This window comes from Pongo pygmaeus, chromosome 8, assembly GCF_028885625.2.
Source record: "Pongo pygmaeus isolate AG05252 chromosome 8, NHGRI_mPonPyg2-v2.0_pri, whole genome shotgun sequence".
Lineage (NCBI taxonomy): Eukaryota > Metazoa > Chordata > Mammalia > Primates > Hominidae > Pongo > Pongo pygmaeus.
This window is the reverse complement of record NC_072381.2, coordinates 119936179-119961651: the sequence shown is the minus strand read 5'-3', so window position 1 is coordinate 119961651 and position 25473 is coordinate 119936179. Positions and strand designations below refer to the sequence as shown.

At 43.1% G+C, this 25473-nt stretch overlaps 1 protein-coding gene across 16 annotated transcripts in view; it reads left to right on the top strand.

Moving 5' to 3' along the window:
* Positions 1 to 25473, top strand: part of ABLIM1 (actin binding LIM protein 1) — a 339345-nt gene that overhangs the window by 201573 nt on the left and 112299 nt on the right. For all 16 annotated transcript variants that reach the window (XR_010127472.1, XR_010127476.1, XR_010127477.1 and 13 more), the window contains exons 5-6: positions 21413 to 21539; positions 24091 to 24184. Coding sequence is in view for 4 of the 16 variants with exons in the window: in XM_054503860.2 (XP_054359835.1) it covers positions 21413 to 21539; positions 24091 to 24184 (221 nt within the window). In the remaining 12 variants the exon portion in view is untranslated. The remainder of the gene's footprint in view (positions 1 to 21412; positions 21540 to 24090; positions 24185 to 25473) is intronic.

Below are 25473 nucleotides of genomic sequence, written 5' to 3'. Positions count from 1 at the left end.
CAAAAACTTTGAAGAAATTCTTGTCTAGTTAAGAAAAAGAGGCCCTGTAATCCCAGCACTTTGAGAGGCCGAGACGGGCGGATCACGAGGTCAGGAGTTCAAGACTAGCCTGTCCAACATGTTGAAACCCCATCTGTACTAAAAATACAAAAATTAGCCGAGTGTGGTGGCAGGCACCTGTAATCCCAGCTACTCGGGAGGCTAAGGCAGGAGAATCCCTTGAAACCGTAAGGCGGAGGTTGCAGTGAGCCGAGATCACGCCACTGCACTCCAGCCTGGGCAACAAGAGTGAAACTCCATCTCAAAGAAAAAAAAAAAGAAAAAGAAAAAGAGGCTTGTATGATTTTTATGAGTTCCAGAATATGGTGATAGCTGTAGCAGAGAACATGTCCGCAAGGTCCACCATGGGAATGGCTGTGTCCTCACTGTGAAGTCCTTTAGTGCAACTATGCTTTTCGATAGGTGGGGAAATGGAGGCCCACGGGCATACTTAAGGTCACATAAGCTATCTAATAAGATAGGGTCAGATGCACGTCTTTTGGCTCCTGGTTTTTTGCTTGCTCTCTCTCTCTTTTTTAAATCTAATACTCTTCATTGTTTGGTTTAAGAAATAGAAGCATGCTATCTTTTAAGGCTTCCAACCCTCTCTGGCCATGTAATTTGGGAACATGTTTCCTAGTCACAGTTCTACCAAAATGTTGATTCTAATTTTTATTAAATTTCTTTATCTATATTTTGTCTTTATATGGCATACATATTATGCACATGTAAATGAAAATTAAAAACATAAAAATATAATCTAACTCAAAGCCATTGCATGTTTAATATTAGATTTAACCATCATTGCTTATGTGCAAATTGTTGGGCCAAGTCGTATTTTCTCCTTTGCTTCCAATGGATAAAATCCCATTTCTGTGCAACTGCTTTGGTCAGGACATCTTTATTTTTAACAAGTACTTGTCTATTTAAATAAGTACTCAAATGGCATTTATGGGGTGTGTGTGGGTGTCTATAAAAAAGAAAGCTCTTTTATATGGATACACGCTTGCAAATTACCCAGGCTAGACAGGCACACAAATATTAGAGCAATGGGAATTTCTGGCAAGTTTCAGAAATTCATTGGAGCATAATTTGTGACTCTTCAAGAATTGCCCTATACTTTAAAACTAGCCTGTGTGACTTCAGTTCCTCTTTTATGACTTTTTAATTTTTTTAATGTTTTTCAAAAATTCCAGGGTACATGTGCAGGACGTGCAGGTTTGTTACATGGGTAAATGTGTGCCATGGTGGTTTGCTGCACCTGTCAACCCATCACCTAGGTATTAAGCCCTGCATGCCTTAGCTCTTTTCCCGTTTTAAACTTAGTCAAGCTTCCTAAGTGGAAGTAGAAAGTAGCCTTTTTAAAATGTGAATCTCTCCCTTGATAATGTTCACAGAGTCGGTGAAATCTACCAGAAAGCCAAGGCCAAGGTCCTCTTTTTCCTTTGAAATATTCTGTTCAGAAATGAGTTTGCTCTTCTGAACCACAGTTTTATTTCACATTCTGTGACTGGTTTCCCATCATCTCTAAACAGGAGGGGAAGACAGCAGATAGGTAGAGAAATACAAGCAAAGTGGATGGAGTGGACATTTGGATGAAAGAGTCTCTGACCTTATTGAGGAAAGGTCCAGCCTTTTTCTTTCAGCTGCTCAGCAGCTGCCATGTCTGTATTGTTCTGCTTTAGGAAGAGCTCCCACTGGAGTGCTCTGTTCAGTGCTTCCTCCACCTTGCAGTAACTCTTCTAACCTTGATATCTGTTTTATTTCCCTCATCAAGCACTCACATAGTACTTATGATATATCAGGTACTGTGTAACTGGCTTACATTATTAACTCATTTAATCCTCGTAACAATCCTATAGCTTGGCCCTAATACTATCCCCTTTTCAGAGAAGAAGAAACAAAGGTCCATAGAGGTTAAATAATTTGGCCAAGGTTCCATAGACAGTATCAGAGCTGGGATCTAAACCCAGGCGATCTGGCTCCCAATGCCATGTTCTTGTCCTTGATATTTCTTTGATGATGTAAGTATCACTCTCTGATTTTCAAAGATGTGAGTGCTGAGCCTTGGAGCAGTGGCACATTCATCTGCAGATTATCCAGGTGCCCTGACTCCAAGAGCTGTGCACTTTCTACATGTCACAGCAGCCTCCCTGTTATATCAAGTTTTGGTGAATGGAAACCACCAGACAGTTTTTGTTTTTGAGACAGAGTCTCGCTCTGTCACCCAGGCTGGAGTGCAGTGGTATGATCCTGGCTCATTGCAACCTCTGCCTCCCAGGTTCAAGCAATTCTCCTGCCTCAGCCTGCTGAGTAGCTGGGATTACAGGCATGCACTACCACACCTGACTAATTTTTGTATTTTTAGTAGAGATGTTCTTTCACCATGTTGGCCAGGCTGGTCTCTAACTCCTGACCTCAAGTGATCTGCCCGCCTCAGCCTCCCAAAGTGCTGGGATTACAGGCATGAGCCACCATGCCTGGCCAAAATCATTAGGAAGTTATTCATAGACGCAAACAACTTCAATGAAAGATTATTGCCTTGAATTATTTAAAACTGTTGCTGCATCCAGTCTAATGCAATTTGAATCCAATAAGCAATAAACATTACACGAAAGCAAGAGAGTAGTGAAAGTTAGCACACAGGGTTTTGATGAACATTAACTAGATTGTTTTATTAGCTGATTCATATTTTTTAAAAAATATTATGCCCAGAAGACATGCTTTACCAGAAGGTTAAGTACAATCTTCGAAAGCTTCATTCCACTCCCTTCTTCATGTATTTACCAATAACGGAGAGAGGGGCTGGATTCCCATGGGTTAAGGAGTGATGTGAGAGAAAGTCTGTGTGTGGCAACTGAGAGTGTAGGGAATCGGGTTTGGGTTGTCATTTCCTACAGGGCTCCTATGTATTTCAGACATCTGAGCAGGAGTGGGCTGCTGTCTACAGTCACCCTTTCCATGTCAAAGGGTGTCTGACTAGTGTCTGATGGCGTGTGGGTTTGCGGGGATTGACAGGATGAACACCCACACAAACACATGCTGGCTCATCTTTCTCTTTTCCCTCCTCTGTGTGCAGCATCATTATTCTAACTGCAATTGGAACTCCTACAGGTATCAAGACAAATGCTCTAGTCTCACTGAATTGAAATCATTTTGACCGGGTGTGGTGACTCACGCCTGTAATCCCAGCACTTTGGGAGGCTGAGGCAGGCGGATCACAAGGTCAGGAGATCGAGACCATCCTGGCTAACACAGTGAAACCCCGTCCCTACTAAAAATACAAAAAAATTAGCCAGGCATGGTGGCGGGCACCTGTAGTCCCAGCTACTCAGGAGGCTGAGGCAGGAGGATGGCGTGAACCCGGGAGGCTCAGCAGTGAGCTGAGATCACACCACTGCACTCCAGCCTGGGCAACAGATCGAGACTCTGTCTCAAAAAAAAAAAAAAAAAAAAAAAAAATCGTTTCAGATAAAGCATCATGTGCATGTTTCCAAAGGGGAGGGAGACATTTCCAATTATTTTACTTTTCTATTTAGTCCAGTAGCCTTTAATACATGCAAGATAACTTTCTTTTATCTTTATGTTCTCTCTAAAATAAAATCATTGTCAGGTTGAGTGAAAACTGTCTGCCAAGGGAGCGTAGGAAAGATCTGCCCTGGCTTCCGAGTGCCTAGGGTCAGGTCCTGGCTCTTCCACTTACTAGCAACCTCTTTACTTTCCCATCCTCCACTTCCTCATCTGTGAAATGGGATGGTCATAGATCCCTACATTGTAGGATTACATGAGTAAATAAAGTGCTGTGTACTTATAAAATGGTAACTTACTGTTCAGGCATTGATTTCTGAATTTTCTTGGAGGACAGTTCCCACATATTTTGACTCTGCTTTTGTCACTCTGCTGGTCATGACAGCTGACTTTCTCTGCTCGTTTGATATTTTCTACCAGTATAAAAACTGACAAAGGCAGGAATGCATCCACACATGTAGCACATGGATTGTTGGAGTTTGACTCATAGTGATGAGTTTTTATGACAGCATCTCCAAAAACAGATCTGCCTCTCCTTCTTTAGACACGTGCTCCCTATAGGATGCAATGGCAGAGGAGGCCTGGCAGGGAACTGCTGAAGAGTAGGGGTTCTGGACAAGTTCTTGGCTGGTTCTAATTCCAGCACTTAAAGGACATGTGGCCTTGAGAAATCAATCTTTCTATGTCTCTGTTTCTTTGCCTATACAATGCGAAACAATAGTAGTTCCTTTCTCATAGGGTAGTTGTGAAGATTAATAAAAATGGGGTGCTTAGAAGATTGATGACACATAGGAAGCACATATGTGTTGGCCATTATTCTTTAAGGAAGTTGTGAAGTTATGAGCCAGGAACTTGAGCCTAGAGATACTCAGGACCAGAAAAGAAAGCAAAAAAGAAAAGAGCACAGCATAATGGTTGACAGTGTGGGCTGTCCATTTCAGATGTGCCTGGGTTTGAATCCTGGTCCTACCTGTTCCTAGTCATGTAGGGTTGGGCAAGTCATTTGATATCTGAGAAACTCAGCGCCCTTGTCTGTAAATTGGAAAATCTCTGCTTCAAAGAGTTGTTATGATGACTAAGTAAGATACTTCACGGAAAGGCAGTCTAAATGGGGAGAGGGGACCTGTAAAACCCATGTAGGAGGCTGGGCGCAGTGGCTCACACCTGTAATCCCAGCACTTTGGGAGGCCGAGGTGGGCGGATCATGAGGTCAGGAGTTTGAGACCAGCCTGGCCAATATGGTGAAACCCCATCTCTACTAAAAAAAAAAAAAAAAAAACAAACATTAGCTGGGTGTGCTTGCACGCGCCGGTAGTCCCAGTTACTCGGGAGGCTAAGGGAGAAGAATCGCTTGAACCCGGGAGGCGGAGGTTGCAGTGAGCTGAGATCATACCACTGCACTCCAGCCTGGGGACAGAGCAAGACTTTGTCTCAAAAAACAAACAAACAAACAAACAACAAAAAACCCATGCAGGAGGAAACCCACCCAGAACAAAGGCTTTGTTATTGTGTGTCTTGAGAAGTGAAGTTGGAAGACAGAGCAATGAGGCCGGGTCCAGGGAGGCCTGGAGGAGTTTGGCCACAAGGAGTTCCTGAGGATCGTTTTAACCTAGAGGATGACCAGATGAAAACAATGTTCTAGAAAGACTAAGGTAGAGAGAGTGATATGCAAAATCACAGATTTTGGATCAGGGATCAAGGTTGGGGGGACCATTGATCGTAGTTACCGATAATGGCTGTGAGAAAAGATGAGGAAGGTAAATGAAAATCTCATGTTTATAAAGATCTAGGATGCTATTCACTCATTCAACAAACATCTCATTGAGCACCTACTGTGTTCCAGGCATTGTTCTAGGCACCAGCTAAATTTTTTTTTTTTTTTTTGAGACAGAGCCTCTCTTTGTCGCCCAGGCTGGAGTGCAGTGGTGCAATCTTGGCTCCCTGCAACTTCCGCCTGCCAGGTTCAAGTGATTCTCCCACATCAGCCTCCCAAGTAGCCAGGACTACAGGCATGTGTCACCATGACTGGCTAATTTTTGTGTGTGTGTGTATTTTTTGTAGAGACAGGGTTTCACTATGTTGGCCAGGCTAGTCTGAAATTCCTGACCTCAAATGATCGACCCACCTCAGCCTCCCAAAGTGCTGGGATTACAGGCATTAGCCACCAGTCCTGGTCTAAATTCTTTATTATATTCTTAACATATTATATTACTATTATACATTTGTCACAACTAAGAAACAACCATTGGCACATAACCAATTGCATTTTAATTGTTTACATGTGTGCCCACCTCCACTACCAAGAAAATGAAAACTCATGGACAGACAACTCTGTTGTCTGTCTTTCTTATACAAGGCCTAGCACTTAAAGTCCTAGATAAAAGTTCTGGAAATTGAATCAAAGCTTTCTTTCTCTAGACAGGGCTAATTACGGTCTTCTCATTTTAAATATTCATTGAAAAACAACACACATATTACAGAAACATACGAAAGAGATAAAGATCACCCGAAATCCCATCACTAAGAGGTGACCTCTGTTAACATTTTGGTGAACATTCTTCTGAATATCGCTCTAAGTGCTACAGACATGTACACGGCTTTACATAACTTCTTCCCATAGTATTTTGTTTGCATGTCTTCTTTTCCAAAATCATTTATTCGTCTGAGTGTCACACAAAAGGCTGAAACCCTTAAATTTACTTGGGTTGCTTGGCAATGGGATGAGCTCACGTGTGTCCTGGTAAAGCTGTGCTTTGATTTCCATTAGAACATATTACCATATATCCCTGTTACCTCCTGGTATATTTCTCTCTCTGACCAGACCGTCAGCTACTGAACGGCAAGGACTGGTTTTTTGTTTGTTTGGGTTTTTTTTTTTTTTTTTTTTTTGGCTTTTATGAGTAGCACTGTGCACCTAGCAAGCACACACATGTTCATTTAGTGAGTGAATTGATACCATCCCAGGAGAGCCTTTGAGGGAGTAAATCTCAGCTCCCAGGTCTGAATGGTGAGGTCTGATTTCTGTTTGAATGAAGATGCAGTTTGCACACATGTGAAGTAAGGTGTACTGGCATGTTTAAACTCTCTGTTATTTTCTCATCTCACAAGTGTTTTCCCTTACTTAACAGGGGAAGCAGTTATTGCTTCTGATAAATTTGTTGATAACAGAATCAAAACATGTTTTTTTTTTTTTTTTTGAGATGGAGTCTCGCTCTGTCGCCCAGGCTGGAGTGCAGTGGCGCGATCTTGGCTCACTGCAAGCTCCGCCTCCTGGGTTCACACTGTTCTGCCTCAGCCTCCCAAGTAGCTGGGACTACAGACGCCTGCCACCACGCCCAGCTAATTTTTTGTATTTTTAGTAGAGACGGGGTTTCACCGTGTTAGCCAAGATGGTCTCGATCTCCTGACCTTGTGATCCGCCTGCCTCAGCCTCTCAAAGTGCTGGGATTACAGGCGTGAGCCACTGCGCCTGGCCAAAACATGTTTTTAAGAAAAGGTAGAGGTGTCAGGGAATGGATCTCATCAACTTTGAGTATAACACTGGAGAGCAGCTACACTTCTCTGAACATATAGGGAGCCAGCCCCTGACCTGGAGGAGGGGTGACCTGGTGTGGCAGTTTCAATGTCGTTCTACTGGATATTGAGAGAAGTGTTGAGAGGTTTTGGACTCTTATGTGGTAGCCAAAGGTTCATTGCAGAGACAAGGTAAAGTGCAAAGAGGAACAATAATATTCAGATTTTTCCTACTGAAATCTGTAACAATTATGACCCAGATGTCAAGATCCCAGAGTGATCCATCTTTTCCCTCATCCTGAGCCTGGATTATCTAAGTTTCAAGAAAGAAGAAAAATTCCTGCTTTATAGGGAATGGGTACAACTCAGGGATTAATTTAAAAGTGCTTTCAGTAGGTGGAAAGCTAGTGGCATTTTGTTATTTGCTGTTTTTGTTTCAGCAGTTATATGTCTTACGTGATAAAGCCCACATCTAAAAACTTATCAGTAGAACTGGAATTTCAGTAGTTGGAACAGCAGTCATTTCTCAGTTTAATTTTAATTTTTAAGTAACAGTAAAAATTTAGCTATCTAAAAGCACTGCTTTGTATATCTATAATTGTATATTTCTACAGATTGTTCCTGGAAGGATATTTGAGCAATTGCTATTAGTAGTTGCCTCTAGGAAGGGAGAGAGAGAACTGGGTGGCTGGGAGACAGGAAGAGAAGGGAAATGATTTTTACTGTATTTTTCACCCTATGTTTTTACCTATTTAAAAGCAAAGTATATTAAAAATAAAATGATGTTCCTTTTTCAAAATAAAATAAAAGACTCATTCCAAAGTCTTGCTGATGCCTGCCCTTGCTGTGACCTTCAGCCATGTGTGTATTAAGTGACAGATTACGTGATGAAAGTACTAAAAGTGACATTCTGCCCCTTCTTTTCTTCTTCCTATCTTTGGAATAGGGTAAATGAGCTGAGGTTTGCTAATGAGTATGAATCTGAGAAGCTGACGTAGAACTCAAGTATGATTTCCTCTTTGGCCAGAGCCCCGGTATACTAGGTGAACATAGCCAGTTAAAGATTTATCATAAACCTCTTCACCAGGTTAAAGTTTACACCTACATTAGGGAAATCAGCTCAAGAGCAAATTTTCTGGAAACAATTTTTTTTAATTGAGGTGAAATTCACATAGCATAAAATTGACCATCTTAAAGTGAACGTTTCAGTGGCCTTTAGTGCATTCACTACAAATGTGCTTTTGTACCATCACCTCTATCTAGTTCCAAAACATTTTCATCACCCCAAAAGAAAATTCCCATACCCATTAGGCAGTTACTCCCCTCCCCCCACTTTTTCCCAGTCCCTAGAAACTACCAATCGGCTTTCTGTCTCTATGGATTTACCTATTCTGGATATTTTCTATGAATGGAGTTATACACTATTAGCCTTTTGTGTCTGGCTTCTTTATTTAGTATCATGATGTTTAAGGTTGATCCAGTTCATACCATTTGTCTGTGCAGTTGCGTTGCTCAACAACAGGGATGCGTGCTGACAAATGCATCATTAGGTGATGTTGTCATTGTGTGACCTCTGCTTACACAAACCTAGATGGTATAGCTTGCTACACACCGAGGCTATATGGCATAGCCTATTACTCCTAGGCTACAAACCTGTATAGCATGTGACTACACTGAATACTGTAGGCAGTTATAACACGATAAGTGTAGGTGTGTCTAAACATATCTACACATAGAAAAGGTAATGTATTGTGCTTCATGTTACGGAGGCTACAGTGTCACAAGGTGATAGGAATTTTTCAGCTTCGTTGCAATCTTATGGGACTACCGTCATGTATGCAGTCTACCATTGACCCAAACATCATTATGTGGTGCATGACTGTACTTCATTTCTTTATGGCTGAATAATGTTACATTGTATGGCTATATCACATTTTGTTTATCCATTCATCTGTTAATGGGCATTTAGGTCATTTCCAGCTTGGGCTATTATGAATAGTTCTGCAATGAACATTCACGTATGAGTATTTGTCTGAGTACTTTTTTTTAATCCTTTTGGGTCTTGGTACATTTTAAGGGGAGTTTGCTAAGAATGATCCCAAATCTTGAAAGCAGTGGTGGCTAATTTTCTTAAGCTCTCCCAGAAATTACTGGGCTGATGCCCGCTAATGTTTATGGCATGGCAGGCTATGGCATGGGCACCATTGAATGGCCTTAGGTGACGGCAGGTAGCAGAGTTCATCTGGGTGCCTTTCTTCCTCTTTTGTTTGCTTTCACTCCCACTCTTGGATCCTTCCCTTTCTCTACTGCTTTTCTTCTGCTCTACTGCTGGCCATAATTTGAGCAGAGGACCATATGGCCATTGCTTAGCCTGCTGGTAGAAATTTACCTCAGGTTTTCCAAACTCTCCAGAAAAAAAGAGTATCAACAGTGCTGAGAACACAGGCTTCAAGCTTCAGCCGTGTTACTTCTGTCTTCTGCAAAAAGATACAAAGTCCTTTGTGGCTCAGGGATCACATAATGTTTGCAAGGCATGTCTGGATTATATTTTGTAAGCAGAAGGGAGAACTGCTCCAAGCCCACAGAGAAGCACTGGTAGAGCCATGTGCTAGGTGGGTGGTCACTTGCTCTGCCCTGAGGGAGACACCAGGGTGAGCACACCCTGTCCACTACAGCCATGGCCAGAACTTTTCACCCATGAAGGTTGGAAGTCAGTGTCTTTTTCTTTTTTCTTTCTTTCTTTTTTTTTTTTTTTTTGAGACAAGTTTTTGCTATATTGTCCAAGCTGGTCTCAAACTCCTGGGCTCAAGTAATCCTTCCATCTCAGCCTCCTGAGTAGCTGGGATTATAGGCATGTGCCACCACACCCGACTGGAAATCAGAATCTTCAAGGTTGCCATGTGACCATTGCCTTTTCTGAGAGCATCCCATGATTGGGTGGTGCTTGGCTTTGTTTTGATAGCTTCCTATTTTCCTCTTGCTATGCAAATGGCATTTTCAGGCGAAAGAGAACCCTTCTTTTGATTTCAGGTCAGTCCCTATGATATTTACATCCTCAGAAATGATGTGAGCAACCACATGAGACCAATGGAGGAGGGACTGGAAAGCAATGATGCTCCAGGCCTGTCCTCCATCAGCTGGGCTTTTGAAATTGTTACCTGGTCATTTTGAAGTTAAGAATATACTTATTAGGGTGATGGTTCATTCTATACATGTAGCCCCTCCTTTTAGTTATAGTTCTGAAAACATACATGTATACACACACACACACACACACACACACACACACACACACACACACACTAATTCTCCCTGACATGACCTGAAACCTTAAAAATTGGAGCAGGTGACAAAACAGTCTTAATGTTTTATGCTAGTATTTTTATTTCCCATAAAAGAATCTCTTTTACATTCCCAGGAAATACAGGTTTATTAATATTTCTATTTATTGTTCTGAGAAATGGAAGAGAGGCAGTTTAAGAGATTCTTATCCAAGGCAGTAGACACTGCCTTTAAGCAGATACTAAATTTCTCAGCTCCTAGCTAGTTTTCAACAGCCTTTCAAAGTACATGTTCTGCTTGATAAATGAATACTCTCAAGTAGCTGGAGTACTTGCTCTCTAGAAGGCACCCGCATCCTTCACCCTGTTCCAAGCAGGCCCTGAGAAATTCAGCCCTCATGGGCTCATCAGATCAGCCATTGAGTCCAGCCCTGATTGCAGTGGCAGGTGTGGGGGCCATTCAGAGCCATCCTCTGAATGTCATTAGCGGAAGTTCTCGGACTCTCAATTCTAATACTTCTGGGAATGGGGTCTGAGTTGGTATTAAGTCCACAACAGACTATCTTCTATTTCTTTTGTGCTCACCATCATACATAGAAGCATTTGCCATGGGATTCCTGTGTAATGAATTGTTAATCAGTTAATCCAGAGGAAAGGAAAACAACCTGACTCCTTTTAGTTTCCTGTTCACATCCTGGTCATGGATATGGGGGGCGGGGGAACACTCAGTACTAGCTAAAGGAGAAGGGTTCTTGACCTTGAGAACTGGTTACCAAAACACCAGGGATTTGGTCTAGGTCCTGCTGCTCGCTGCACAGAAAGTCAATGACTGAGACAACAATTATTGCCAAGGAAGAAGGCTTTAATCGGGTGCTTCAGCCAAGGAGATGGGAGATCAGTCTCAAATCTATCTCCCTGACTGTCCAAAATTAGAGATTTATATAGTACAGAAGAAATGTAACAATGTGTAATGAAACAGGAACTCAGGAGGGGGTAAGGAAGCAATCATGATGAATGAGGGGTCTGGCATCTCATTGTCTGGGTGGGTGATCTAGTGAGTTTCAGTTCTTTGATTTTTTTTTTTTTTTGAGAGTCATAAGTGTCCTTTTCTGAGAAAGAAACTCAGATAAAACAATTATTTTTGGGCCTTGTTACATTTTAAGGGGAGTTTGCTAAGAACTATCCTAACTATCAAGCTTTAAGACCAGAAGGGCCAATTTCTATATTTATCAAAACAAACAAACAAACAGAAACAACACCTCTCTATGGAACCATTGGGTCAGTTTCAAGTCCATAACACTCCTAACAGAATTCTGTGGGACTGGTTTAGAAATAAGAATTAGAAATTCAAAATGTGCAATGGCCTCTATTTATGAAAACTATGACCAAAGTAACTAAAACTCTAAGTGTATATGATATATACTTAAAACAGAGGAAAGATAGGATTTATTGCCAAATACCAGGTTGTAGAGGACTTAGAAAATGGCTGCTGCCCTGCCTGCCTTCTGCTTTCCTGATGAAGGCTGACCCTCTGTTGCTGTTATGGGCCACTCTGTTGCTAAAACTTGTTTGTTGTGCAGTAATTGTTTTCCAAAGACAACAAGAACCTTCACTTAAAATAGCACTTCAGAGGCTTGCCCTGGCTTTCAGTGTGTCCAGCATGGCCATTAAGACAGCAAGGGTGAGCCACTGACCTACAGGGACTTGGGTGATTATGCACGGTCTAGTTCAAGGTTACATACTCAGGCTCCACATAAGCCTTTCAAAATCATCGAGGCATTTTTTGTAAATCTGAGATGTAAAATATGTATAGCATTGAGACCCCCTTTTCCCCAGAGTGAGAAGACTTTGCACCCACATGAATGTTTTGACTCCCCCACCCAGTATGTGTCTTCTGACCTTGTATTGCTTTTCTGGCTAATGGCAGCATAGAATTTCAGAAGCTAAAAAGTAGTTTTTAAAAATAATCCTTGAAAAGTGCTTAGCCTAACAAATTTGCGGTTTCACATTCTGTTTTGTACTCTATTCTTTCTTATGTTGACCTCATACCCATGGTGTTTGCCATGACATGCTAAAAAAGAAAATTGTGGACTCATTTGAGTGACTTGCTTTAAATAAAAAACATGGACTGTGGCCAGTCAATATTTGTCAACTCCTAGGTGTCTGATTTGGGACCTGGCAACATTGAACAGCTTGGATGAAGATGAAGGTCAACATTCAACAATATCCACTTGCTAGACCAACATTCTTATCACTAGTAATGATGGGAACTTTTTGGTCAAGGAGAGGTCTTCAAGTGCCTAAATCATTTCTGCCTTAAAGATGTCGAAACTGTTGCCCAACTCTTATACAAAAATAACATAAGGAAAGTCTGGGTTTTTTAATCCATGTTTTGCAAATTCATGGTCCTAGGAAGGCCAGGCTAGTAACACAGTTGCATGTGGTCAGTTCAAGCATGAGAACGGGTGGCAACTGACACACTTATGGAGGGATGGAAACCCTTGCCGACTGGAACTATCTATCCTGAATAAAGTGAGCAGTCACCACGTGTCTCTAAACAGTGATTCCCGTGGTGGAATCCACATGTCAGGGGCTGAGCTAACATGCTGAAGGCTTGTGTTGAAGGCAGCTTGTTAGCAGAATCTGATCCACGTTCAGATCACCCTTCTCTTGTGCCCCTTCTTTCTCTTTTGGATAGAAAGAGTATTCTCCCATGTTCCACCTCCACCATTTTATTACACAAGATTGGGAAATCCATGTTCTCTAGGAACAATTGAATGACAAGATAGATGACATTAAATTCAGGACCTCAACTTACCCAAACCCTAGAACTTAAATTTGTTATTTTTTTTCTAGGAGCTCCTTAGCTTGAGTCCTGGCCAGGGATAAAGCACTCTAGTTAACAGTCTATTAAAAGGATATTTTTTAAGGTCTCCAAAGTCGTATTCCACTTTCTATTAATAACAACCTAAATCTGAAATCATTTTGTTTCTATTTATTTTTTATCCATGTGTGTAGCCAGGAACTTATTTTGCACTTTTGTTTATGACAAATACGGTTTCTTTTTCTTCTTTTCTTTTTTTTTTAAGATCTATTGTAAAAAAGGATTCTAAGGAAAGCTTGAATTTTCTTGAACATATCCAGGCAACAGTTTCAATACTGAAAATTGATTTTTCAAATGCTTTATTTAAAAAATTTTATAGTAAAGGGCATGCTCTGAACGGTCTTAAAATCCCTCTGGACGTTTTATAAGTCTCAGTTATCTCAGTGTGTCAGCAAGCATTGATTAGATGCATAAAGTTTCTGCCTAGTTTTTTAATGTAATGATTTACATTCAGTTCGCAATAGTTCTCTATGTAGTCTTTGCCTTTGAAGGAACACCTCATGCTCTTGTTCTGTAGTGTCTGTTTTTGCCCGTTTACAATGAAGGAGGCAGGAACCAGAGAAACAAACCCATGATTGGAGATTTAAAGTCAGAGCAGTCCTGTAAGCATCAAAGCCTGGGTTCAAGGGCATTTGAGAAAAGAAGATTTGTCCTCTGTGGTTAACTGGGCAGGCAAAGCCCGGGCTCACTCCAGGCCTTAGTTTCCTGTGTGTGAAATGAAGCATTTGCATCAGATGGTCTATGAAGTCCCTCTGGCTCTGAGATGTTCTGTGGTCTCTAAAATGCAGATAATCTCTATTCTCCCAGGTTAGTGGGAGCCCTAGGGTAAACTGAGATAACAGACATGCAAACTTCAGAACACAAGATGTTAATTTTCTTATGATGATTGTGAAACTAATGAGAATCTAAAATGCCTTCCCCAGAAGCTGACAGTGGGCCATTTACAATGTTTTAAAGGGAAGAGGAAATGTAAGTTATGTTAGATTATCGCAGGTATCAGGACAGTAGAGACACCAAGTGTTTACATGTATGTGCCTGAAATTCGGCTCGGTAATTACACGTATTACACAGTCTGGGAAAGCAGGTATTGCTAACCTACTCATTTTACAGATGAAAAAACTAAAGCCCAGTGGTTGTCTAGTTTGCCCAGGGTCCCTCTGTTCAGTGTCAGAGCTGGAATTTGACTCCAGTTGTCTTCAGCTCCAAAATCCTTAACTGCTGTGAGTTGCCCAATTAGTGTCTAGAATAGGCCAAGACACACGGGACAAAACAGTGAAGACTTTTTTTTCCCTATTGCTACTTTTATTATCCTCTTTCAGAGCTCCCTTTTCCACCTGAATTATGTCTTTTAGAGACAGGTTATCACTCTGTCATTCTGTCACCCAGGCTGGAGTGCAATGGTGTGATTACACTACAGCCTTGAGCTCCTGGGCTCAAGCAATTCTCCCACCTCAGCCTCCAAAGTAGCTAGGACTTGCAGTCCTAGCACTGCCACGCCTGGCTACTTTATTTTCTGTAGAGATGGGGGTCTCACTATGTTGCCTAGGCTGGTCTTGAATTCCTAGCCTCAAGCGATGATCCTCTTGCCTTGGCTTCTCAAAGTGTTAAGATTTAAGTTGTGAGCCACTGTGCCCAGTCTGATGATAGCTTAGATTACATAGCTTTCTTGTCACTTTCAGCTCTTCAAAGTCCAGTCCTATTAAAAATTCTCTTCCCACATCCATTTCAGAGCTTCACCCTTTCCTAGGTCAGGCCCAACCCAAATTGGAGACCTGCAGTGAGGCTGGTCTTTCTTATCTCCTTTCTGTCCTCTGGGGTTCCTTTGGGGTTTTGGACAGGGGGTGGGGAATTAGAAGTTGAGGGGACAAGGTGTTATATAACTGGCGTTATTGTGCTTCTTTCTGCTAACACTGGCTGGAGACTTTTAGTGGGGATGGGGAATACATTTTGAGTTATTTCACCAAAATTTCTGATTAACCTCTTGCAACCCACCCTTCTCCATTTCCCAGAATCAGCCCCTACCTCCTCATAGCTTGTTACTAATGAAGTCCCCCTACTCAGCAGGCACCTTTCTCAGGTGGACTCATCAAGATGCTTGGGTGTGGGTACCATCCATGTGATATTCATGCACCCCCAGTAATGTGGGTACCATCCACGGGACATTCATGCACCTCCAGTGAGATGAACAGTGGAAGTTCACACCACATCACTTCTGTCTTCTCATTCACCTGCCATCAAGGGTGGCTCCAGCCAGCTTCCTGCCTTTCCAATTCAGTAGGCTCCAGACTTTTTGTCCATGAATGCTTCCAAGCTCCAGGATACATCAAAAGCTTCTCTTGGCTGGCACAGCAGCAGTAGGGCCTGAGTTTCCCCACTTAGTAAACATCTAGGCAGAGAGTGGGAGGCTGTTCCTCCTTCTAACAGGATCCTGTAACCCTTGCAGCAGAGCGGAGGGGAACACCACTCTCCTGCTGTGTGAAGAGCTCCCTGCTGACTCTCAGCTCTCCATTTTCCAATGTCTGATTTCAGAGTTGGGTAGGCCATAGGGTTGATAGTCATCAGGTAGAGTCTACCATCTTTTGATAAGTCCTGCAAGGATATTCCTAGCACCCTTCTTTGGAAGATGGGATACTTCTCCCCATCGTTCTCAGCTCGGAGGTTTTAGCCAAAAATTCTAAGACACTAGGAAAAGTCCCATTCTGTATTCTGGAAGCTTTGATCCTGGCTAGGTAGTTGCTCTGAATGGCAATTACCACCTTTATAAATTTTCTGCACATTCGAAGCATGCAAGCCTGGGAAGGTAGCGGTGGCTGGGAATTTAGCTAGCACATGGTTCTCTTTTTTTTATAGGTAGCCCCATGTCCTCAGCCTTCTTTTCCAGAGAGGCGTCTTCACAGAGTAAGACATATTTGGGGCCCTTATTCATCTCAAATGGGAAATTCCAGGAAGGCAGAAATAGTTCTCAAGGAGAACGTAGGTGCCCAGGCTGAGAGAAGCTTAATTGCTGCCCAGGAGATGACTTCTCTCTTAACTTTCTATCCCCTAACAGTGGTCTTCATTTTCAAGTTGTGTCTTTGCTTCTTCCGTAGCTCTGGGATGTCTGAGCACTGAGGTGCTTGTAAAGAACCCAAGACCTAACTCTGCTCCTAACCAAGGAAAAAGGGAGTCTATTGAGTGGCTCACATGTACCAAGCATTGTATTATGCAAAACACTTTACAATGCCTGATCTCTTTTCTTTTTTCTTGAAAACAACATGTCCCCTTCTTCAACTTACTTTTGCAGCCCAGGTGTCCATAGCCCTATGCTAAAATACATAAATAAACAAATAAATATATTAAGAGTGACAGGCAAGATCCCTGTTGTCAAGGATATTAATTGCCTTTGAACAAAATGATATCAATTTGGAAGCGGCTATGTAGATGGATGTTAATTTAACCTGGATGTGAGTAGCCAAATCCCTGCTTTTTTCTGGCTTTTGATGCCAAGGGTGAAGGGTGAAGGGTCAAGTGTTTAAGGTCAGGCTTTTCTCTTTTTTTTTTTTCCACGTTAGGACATTATTTTTCCTGGGTAGGACACTGGTGAGTTGCTCGTGGGTTTTATTTCCTCGATGCCACTGCATATTCACCTACTTCTGACGTTGGCAATAATTCCAGTGCCAATCACCAGCTTTCTATATTTATCGGCAGCTGCTTCAGTGATGTGGAAACAATTTTCTCAACAGCTGAAAAAGATGAAGATTCAGAGTAGGACATTTTGTTCTTTATGAAAGAGCTTAGTTGGAGTGAGCGTGGAAGGAGTGAGCAATCCAGCACAAATCTTTTGTCTCTGTATCTTTTCCACTCTCTCCAGCACAAAGTCAGGCTCGAGTGAAGACCATGGCTTTGTCCAGACAGGAGTGGGTAGGCTCTGTGAAATACACCAGAATACTTCGGGTCAGGATTCTGATGTGGGCTGGTATTCCCTTATCTAGGAGGTGCTCTTTGTTGATTTGCTTGATGTGTATTGTAGGGTTTGGCAAGAAGGAAGTCTAACCTTACCTTTATTTCCAGCCCAAACTTACCAGCTGGCTGGCTTTAAGCATTCAGTGAATATTTTTCTGTAAAACATGTAGAGTTGCTGTCCCCCATGAGGCACCGTGCAGGGCATGGAGGAGCTCAATGGCATAGATACCACCTATGAAGTCAGAGAGCTTCCAGTCTGCAAGGCACTTTGACTAGAATGATTGTGAAAACTAAATGGTACCATGTTTACAAAGCCCTCACATGGTACCTGATTCTAGAAAGCCCTCAGTGCAGAATGATCATAGTGGTGAGGCAGGAAAATAGGGTCTAGAGACTGGGAGCCTAAGGCGAATCTGAAGTTGACTTCTTAGAATTAAATCAGAAGGAAAACTTCAGCATCTGATTGGTCATGGGCCAATCTTTCACTTCAATCTCTGATTGTTTGCAGGTCAGGTTTCCACTTCAGCCTCTGGCCCTGGGCCAATCCTTCATTTGTATAGGGTGTAACTCCACTTCAGCCTCTGATTGGCCATGGGCCAGTCCTTCATTTATATAGAGTGTAACTCCACTTCAGCCTCTGATTGGCTGCAGGCCAAGCCCTCAAGACTTTCTATCCCCTAACAGTGGTCTTTATTTTCAAATTGTGTCTTTGCTTCTTTCATAGCTCTGGGATGTCTGGGCACTGAGGTGCTTGTAAAGAGCCCAAGACCTAGCTGCTCCTAACCGAGGAAAAAGGGAGTCTATTGAGTGGCTCACATGTACCAAGCATTGTATTATGCAAAACACTTTACAATGCCTGATCTCTTTTCTTCCTGATAGCAGCCTAGACAATGGCTGTTGTCCGCATTTTACAGATGAAGAAATGAGGGTTCGGAGAGAGTAACTTGCCCAAGTCTTCCTGACACCGGTGCCCATGCTGCTCCTGCCTTCCCCACACCATCACTTCCCTGGACCTCACTTTTGGTGCAGCGAGGAGACTGCAAACAGCTCTGTCAACCTCCCTGAGCCCATCCATTGTCATGTGTAGAAATGAAAAGCCATCTCTGAAAGTTGATTTTCTCCTTTAAAAATTCTATTCAACAGCATCTTCCTTATTATTTAAATCTTTGCTGCCACCTAGTGGGAATTACGTAAATAGAAGAATAAAGAAAAATTTCAGTTAGACTTGGATTAAAAAATTGTCCATTTCATCCTGGAAAAGGCAAAACTATGTAGACGTGAAAAGATCAGTGGTTTCCAGGAGTTAGGAGGAGGGAGGGATGAATAGGTGGGGTACAGAGCGTTTTTAGGGTAGTGACACTACTCTGTATGATACTATAATAGTGGGTACATGTCATTATACCTTTGTCCAAACTCAGAATGTCCAACATCAGGACTGAACCCTAATGTAAGCTGTGGACTCTGGGCTGTTATGATGTGTCAATGTCAGTTCATCAATTATAACAATGGTTCCACTCTGGTAGGGGATGTTGCTAATGGGGGAGGCTGTGCACAGGTGGGGACTGGGGTTGTATCGGAAATCTCTGTACCTTCTGCTCAATTTTGCTGTGAACCTACACCTGCTCTAAAAATAGTCTTTTTTTAAAAAAACTATCGATTTTCTTACATCCATACTGTGCTCCTAACCTTTAAAAATTATATTTTTAAACAAATATCGTGGGCTTCCATTTTTATCTTTATAGTAAACTACCAGATGTGAGATTCCTTTTATAAAAATTTTGGTCAGATGTTGGAATTCATATAAACCCCAGCTTTTAAAAAAATGTTTAATCTTTTATGACCATCTAATACACACTCATATGTGTACTAGATAATGGGCTATATGTTAAGAAATTCTAATTTGCAATATTCAGAACTTATATTTTTAAATTTTATAAATAGTCCAATTTTTTACATTATCATGGTTTAAAAATTCAAACAACACAGAGGATGTGAAGTTAAACAGTAAAGTCCTCCTCCAGAGAGGGAAGTTTCTTAAGAATTTTTAATGTTTTCCCCCAGAAATGTTCTATTCTGGGACTAGGACACACACACCATTTTCTTTACTACTTTTTTATGAATGAGCTTATGCTATGCTTACTGTTCTATGGCCTGCTTTTTTTACTTGATCTATTTTGAACATCTTTCCATGCCAGAGCACAAATCTGCCTCGTTCTTTTGAACAGCACATAGTATTCCATTATCAACTATACTATAATTTATTTAACTGGCCCTTCACTGATGTCCAAATAGCCTATTTCCAGTTTTTGTTATTAGAGAAATGCTGTAGGGAATATATACATGCACATATGTGCTTTTGCAAATATATTTGTAGAATAAAATCTTAGACATAAAATAGTTACTGGATCTCAAGGTTATGTGAACACCCACTGTCCAAGATCACCAGAAATACACCTGTCATTAAGAAAAAAAAAAAAAAAAAAGAGCGGGTCAAACTAGCTGCAGCAAGAGGGAAGCCAGAGGAACTGTGAGTCCACTCTGGGTACAGTTTGGAGGAGTTTTCACAGCATTTGGGCTTGTGCTGGGTAATTTTATTTATTTATTTATTTAATTTATTTATTGAGACGGAGCTTCATTCTTGTTGCCCAGGCTGGAGTGCAATGGCATGATCTCAGCTCACTGCAACCTCTGCCTCCCAGCTTCAAGCAATTCTCCTGCCTCAGCCTCCCGAGTAGCTGGGATTACAGGCGTACACCACCATGCCCAGCTAATTTTTTGTATTTAGTAGAGACAGGGTTTCACCACATTAGTCCAGCTGGTCTTGAACTCACGACCTCAGGTGATCCATCCGCCTCGGCCTCCCAAAGTTCTGGGATTACAGGTGTGTGCCACCGCACCCAGCCCACGTGCTAGGTAATTTTAAAGAGGATTCAAAGGAGCAGAAGCAGTTCTAGGTTAAGTGTTGTCAAGAAGCAGGACCAGGTCAGTGATTGGGTCCCAAGTTTTTCTGGAAGGTCAGAGAATTAAAGTTGGGCTAGAAGCGTCATTAGGAAAAAGCAGTGGCAGTCACGGATGTGGTCAGAAGAGGGGGTTGTTTCATCACTTTGTGTACCAAGTGGACTCTGTCTTGGTCCAAACCTGGCCACTAAGTGGCCTTGCCAGGACATGGCTTTATTCTGTGTGTGTTCTGTCTGATCAGCTGGGAACACCGTGGCCAATCTGACACGTGCTTGCTTTCATTCTCTCAGTTACATTGATTTGGAATGTCGGTAGATGTTGAAGTTGCTTTCCAGAAAGGTTGCACCAATTTACAGTCTTCTGGGTTCTTTTAAATACCCAACTTCCCTAACAGAATGAAGCAATCAATAATCAGATTAATTATGGCAATTGTAATAACAGCAAATGTTTCTAGTTACTTCCAATATGCCATCTACTGCTAAATCTATTAAATGCACTGAATCGTCATCAGAGGCCTGAGACCAGGTGCTGATAACATTCCCACTTCCCTAAGAAGAAACCCAGGCTTCAAAAGGGTGTAACTTGCCTTGATCATATAGGTAGCCAACGAGGAGTTAGCTGGGGTTCAGCACTGGGATGTCTCATTCCAGGCCCACACTCTACCATGAAGAAATAATTTCTCCTTTATTATCCTTCCAGGGGCCTGCCAAGAAGAATTGAGAGCTAAGGAATTAAGAGCCATTTAATCGATGATCACAAATCTTTGAAAGGCTGGTTTGGGTTGATAAAGAAGTAGGGTCCCATTTACAAAAATGAGATTTACGGGCAGCCTTCCAGGAGTAATCACGTATATAGTGTTAGGCAAGGCATCAGCATGAAGTGCTGAGTTGTTCACAGTGCCCTCAATTAATAAATGCCTATGCGCACTTTCTTAAAATCACAGCCAAGACACGATAATTAAATATTCTCTGGGTAATCTGTAGCTCAGAGGGTGCATTAAAAAACCCCCAAGTAAGCAGATGGGTGAAGGTCACCCATCCCGTTAGATCCATGGAGGTTCATGAAGCTTCCGTGCTGTGTCCTTCTGAGGACGCAGCCTGTGAACCTTCACCGAGAAAGATTTTGTGCATGGAAAGAAACTGACCTGAGATGGTGCTTGAGTAAATATTGATTGTGTGATGGGCACACAGTGGGGTTGAAATTGGGCTGCCTGCTTGGATTTAGCAAAGGAAATGTGTAGTAATCACTGGCGGCTGCTCTTTTTCAGATTGTGCCGGCTGCGGAAGAGATATCAAGAATGGGCAGGCACTGCTGGCACTGGATAAGCAGTGGCACTTGGGGTGCTTTAAATGCAAGTCCTGCGGGAAGGTCCTCACCGGGGAGTACATCAGCAAGTAAGGCTGGGTGCGGGCACGTGTTCCTTTCAGTGGGCACCGGGCGTTGTGTTTCTTCTGCAGGTCCTGGTCTCAGGGGCCCCATCCCATCAATGGTGCTGAAATTGTTCACATCCTGCCATCAGAATGAACTTGTTGCTATAAAACTTTTGAAAAGAATTGTATTCTTCTGCTTTGGCTACTATAAACCTAATGATATGTTAATCATTGCCTAATTTAACAATTAATGAAGCTGACAATGTTACACTGTATGTCATTACCAATTAAGCATTTAATAATTTCCCTGTTGCAGTTCATTCTCCTATGAGGAACCAGTAAGACTTTGTCCTCCTTCCAGGAATGGAGTACATTTATAGAGGCCCCCCAAAAACACACAAAGCCTAGGTCGTGGGCCCTTTAGGACTGTGCACAAAACAGCCTGCCAGGAAATGGGCTCATGTTCAATAATAGTGGATAATAACTACAGTTAAGGAAGTGAGGCTTTTTTTTTTTAAATGTAGCCTGGCAATGAGGGGAAATTTTCCACTGTATACCTTTTTATGCCTTAAAAAAAATTTTCCTGCTGGGCGCAGTGGCTCACACCTATAATCTCAACACTTGGGTGGGAGGCCAAGATGGGAGGATCACTTGAGCTCAGGAGTTCGAGACCAGCCTGAGCAACATAGCGAGACCTCATCTCTACTAATATAAATAAATAAATAAATAAATAAATAAATAAGCAAGCCAGGTGTGGTGGCACATGCCTGTAGTCCCAGCTACTTGGGAGTCTGAGGTGGGAGGATCACTTGAGCCCAGGAGATCAAGGCTGCAGTGAACTATTATCGGACCACTGCACTCCAGCCAGGGCAACTGAGTGAGACCTTGTCTCAAAAATAAACAAATAAATTCATTCATTCATTCATTTCCCCAACCACATGAAATCACCTATTCGAAAATATTAATGAATGTAGTTTAAAAATATAGTGAAACAAACAAACAAATAAAATGTTGCTTGGGCCCCACCCGCTTGAAATCTAATTCTACAGGCCCAGGGTAAGGCTGAAACACCTGCATTGGAAGGGCAAGAAGGCTGGGTGTAGTGGCTCATGCCTGGATTCCCAGTACTTTGGGAGGTGAGGCAGTCGGATCACCTGAGGTCGAGAGTTCGAGACCAGCCTGGCCAATATGGTGAAACCTCATCTCTACTAAAAATACAAAAACTGAGCCGGCCGTGGTGGTGGGTGCCTGCAACCCCAGCTACTTGGGAGGCTGAGGCAGGAGAATTGCTTGAACCTGGGAGGTGGAGGTTGCAGTGAGCCCAGATCGCACCACTGCACTCCAGTCTGGCGACAGAGCAAGACTCCATCTCAAAAAAAAAAAAAAAAAAAGAAAAGGCAAGAAGCTCTTCAGGTGACCATGATGGACAAAATAAGACAGGTGCCTGGCTTCTAACAGAACACTGCAAGCTATGCGGGGGTGGGTAACTTGGCAGTCTAGGGTGGCACTCTATAGCTTTTCCATGCAATCACACACAGGATGTAATATTTTTCCTGTGCTCCAAGGTAAATGGTGGAGGTTGCCTGAGCTGGAGGAGGCAGCCCTGGGCCCTGGAGGCCTCCTGAGAGCTGAGGAGGTGGTGTCTGGAGGCTGTTCAGAGGCTGTAGGCTGGCATATGGGCCCCTTGTTGGGGGATGAATGCTGAGCCCACATCTGATGGGCTCAGTGTCCTTTTTTTTTTGAGATGGGGTCTTGTGCTGTCACCCAGGCTGGAATGCAATGGTGCGATCTTGGCTCACTGAAACCTCCGCCTCCTGGGTTCAAGCAATTCTCCTGCCTCAGCCTTCTGGGTAGCTGGGACTTACAGCTACGCCCCACCACACTTGGCTAATTTTTGTATTTTTTTTTAAGTAGAAACAGGGCTTCCCCATATCGGCCAGACTGGTCTCAAACTCCTGACCTCAGCTGATCCCAAAGTGCCTTGGCCTCCCGAAGTGTTGGGACTACAGGCATGAGCCACTGTGCTGGGCCTCAGTGTCATATTAATAACTATATGTATTATATACATTAACAATATTTTATAGCTTTGCCTTTATTGTGGTTTTAATGAAACTGTCTCTAGTGTTTTGCCTTCAGGTGTGATATTGCCTATTGATTTGCCAGTATCTTCTTCAGGTTCATTAATACCATTCTTTCTCTGGTTTATTAATTATTGTTACGTGGGCTCAGTGGGCTCAGTGCTCCTATGTGCCCAGGGGGCCTGTGGAGAGAGAATGCTGCCAGGCTTTCTGCTAGTTAGCTCTGAGACAGTAAAAAATCGGCAAGGGTGACCATATGGCGACATGGCTGTTTCGCCTGTGTGGCACCGAGAGCCGCAGAGCGCTCTCTGGATCGTTTCATTTGTGGTTTTGATCCTGTCTGGCCGGGTCTGACTGGATTGCCAGGCATGTGAACACTGGGTGGGGGAGAAATATGTCCTGCCCTTCTGTGGAAAGGCCTTGGAGAAATGTAGTTTTGGTGTCTTCTCCAGCCCCTGGCCGCCTCCTCAGGAGCCGAACACGTTTTTGTCTTGTAGGGATGGTGCCCCGTACTGTGAAAAGGACTACCAGGGACTCTTTGGGGTGAAATGTGAGGCATGTCACCAGTTTATCACAGGGAAAGTCCTGGAGGTAAGTAGCAGACGGCTCCCTCACAGCTACCGCCATCTTCCTCAGCGGCCCTCAGAAACACACAAGAGGGGACCCTTTCCCACCTCCTCCATCTTTTTTTCACCTGTGGAGAAAGAAAGTAGTCGCAGGTGACTGTTTTTGAGAATTAAGGTGCTGCACTCTCCTCAAAGGCTCATGTGGAAACTAGAATGATGGAGAATTTGCAAAGGAAAAAAAAAGAATGATAAAGGTTCTGATGGGAGTTATATAGGACAGGCTATATTAGATCATTTTCATTTTTAGAAGTTAGCCAAGAGTAAATGAAGAGGGTGTGAAATCATGTGTGTATACATCCATGTGTGCGTGTGTGCCTATGTGTATGCATGCATCTGTGGGCGTGTGCAGATTCAGGGAGCAGAGGCTCAGAATGGAAGCTAAGAAAGGAAGGGTGGGGGAAAGGTAGAGGCATTGGCTTCCCCAACCTTCAAAAACCACATCCTGTGTGACCCAGAGCACCCTGTGGCCAGGGCTGAGCTGAAGCCTGTCAAGTTCAGGTGCGACCGCCTCCAGCTAGGGAGCTTTCTTCCTGCTTTCTCAGCAGCTGCCACACAGGCTTCTGCCTCTGGGCTGAGCCAGTTCCTCTGGGGTGAGACACAGAATTCTGGGGCCAGAGTTCAGAAGGAGTCGCTACCCTACTTCTCCCAGGCCTGTGGGGTGTCAGCCAGGTCCAAGGAAAAAGTAAGACTGCCTCATCTGTGGCCCACCTGCCAGCGCAGAGAGTATGGCCCGAGCAGAGGTGGGTCAGGAAGCCCCACAACTAGGGGGATGACTACAGGTCCTGCAGCTTGTCACCTTGCTTAGTCAGGCACCAGGCTGCTAAATCCACGGAGCCATGTTCCACCTTCCCAGCAGGGCACGTTTCAGAGACACAGACACAGATCTGAGGCCCCCCTGCCACCACGGTGTTTCTGGGCTGCGCTGTCTTTTCCATGGGGTTTCACAGCAAAGGTCCAGTGTAGCCCCCTAAATCCCACTGTAAGCCCTTTCCATGAAGCACAGAGGGGCCAGCATTGGCTGTGTGCTGGGACCTGGGCAGCTGATTGCATTTGGGAGAGAAGGGTGTGGTTGTAGTCAAATGCAGTTGCCTCTTAGCCCGAGGAAGAGGGTTCTGGGAAGAGGGAGCAACACCTGCAGAGACTCAGAGGTGAGGAAAAGCACAGGATACATAAGAAACGTAAGTTGGGCGGGAGCACTAATGTGACAGATGATGCTGGAGAAGTGGGCAGGGTCCCAAGAGTCACATTCTGGAG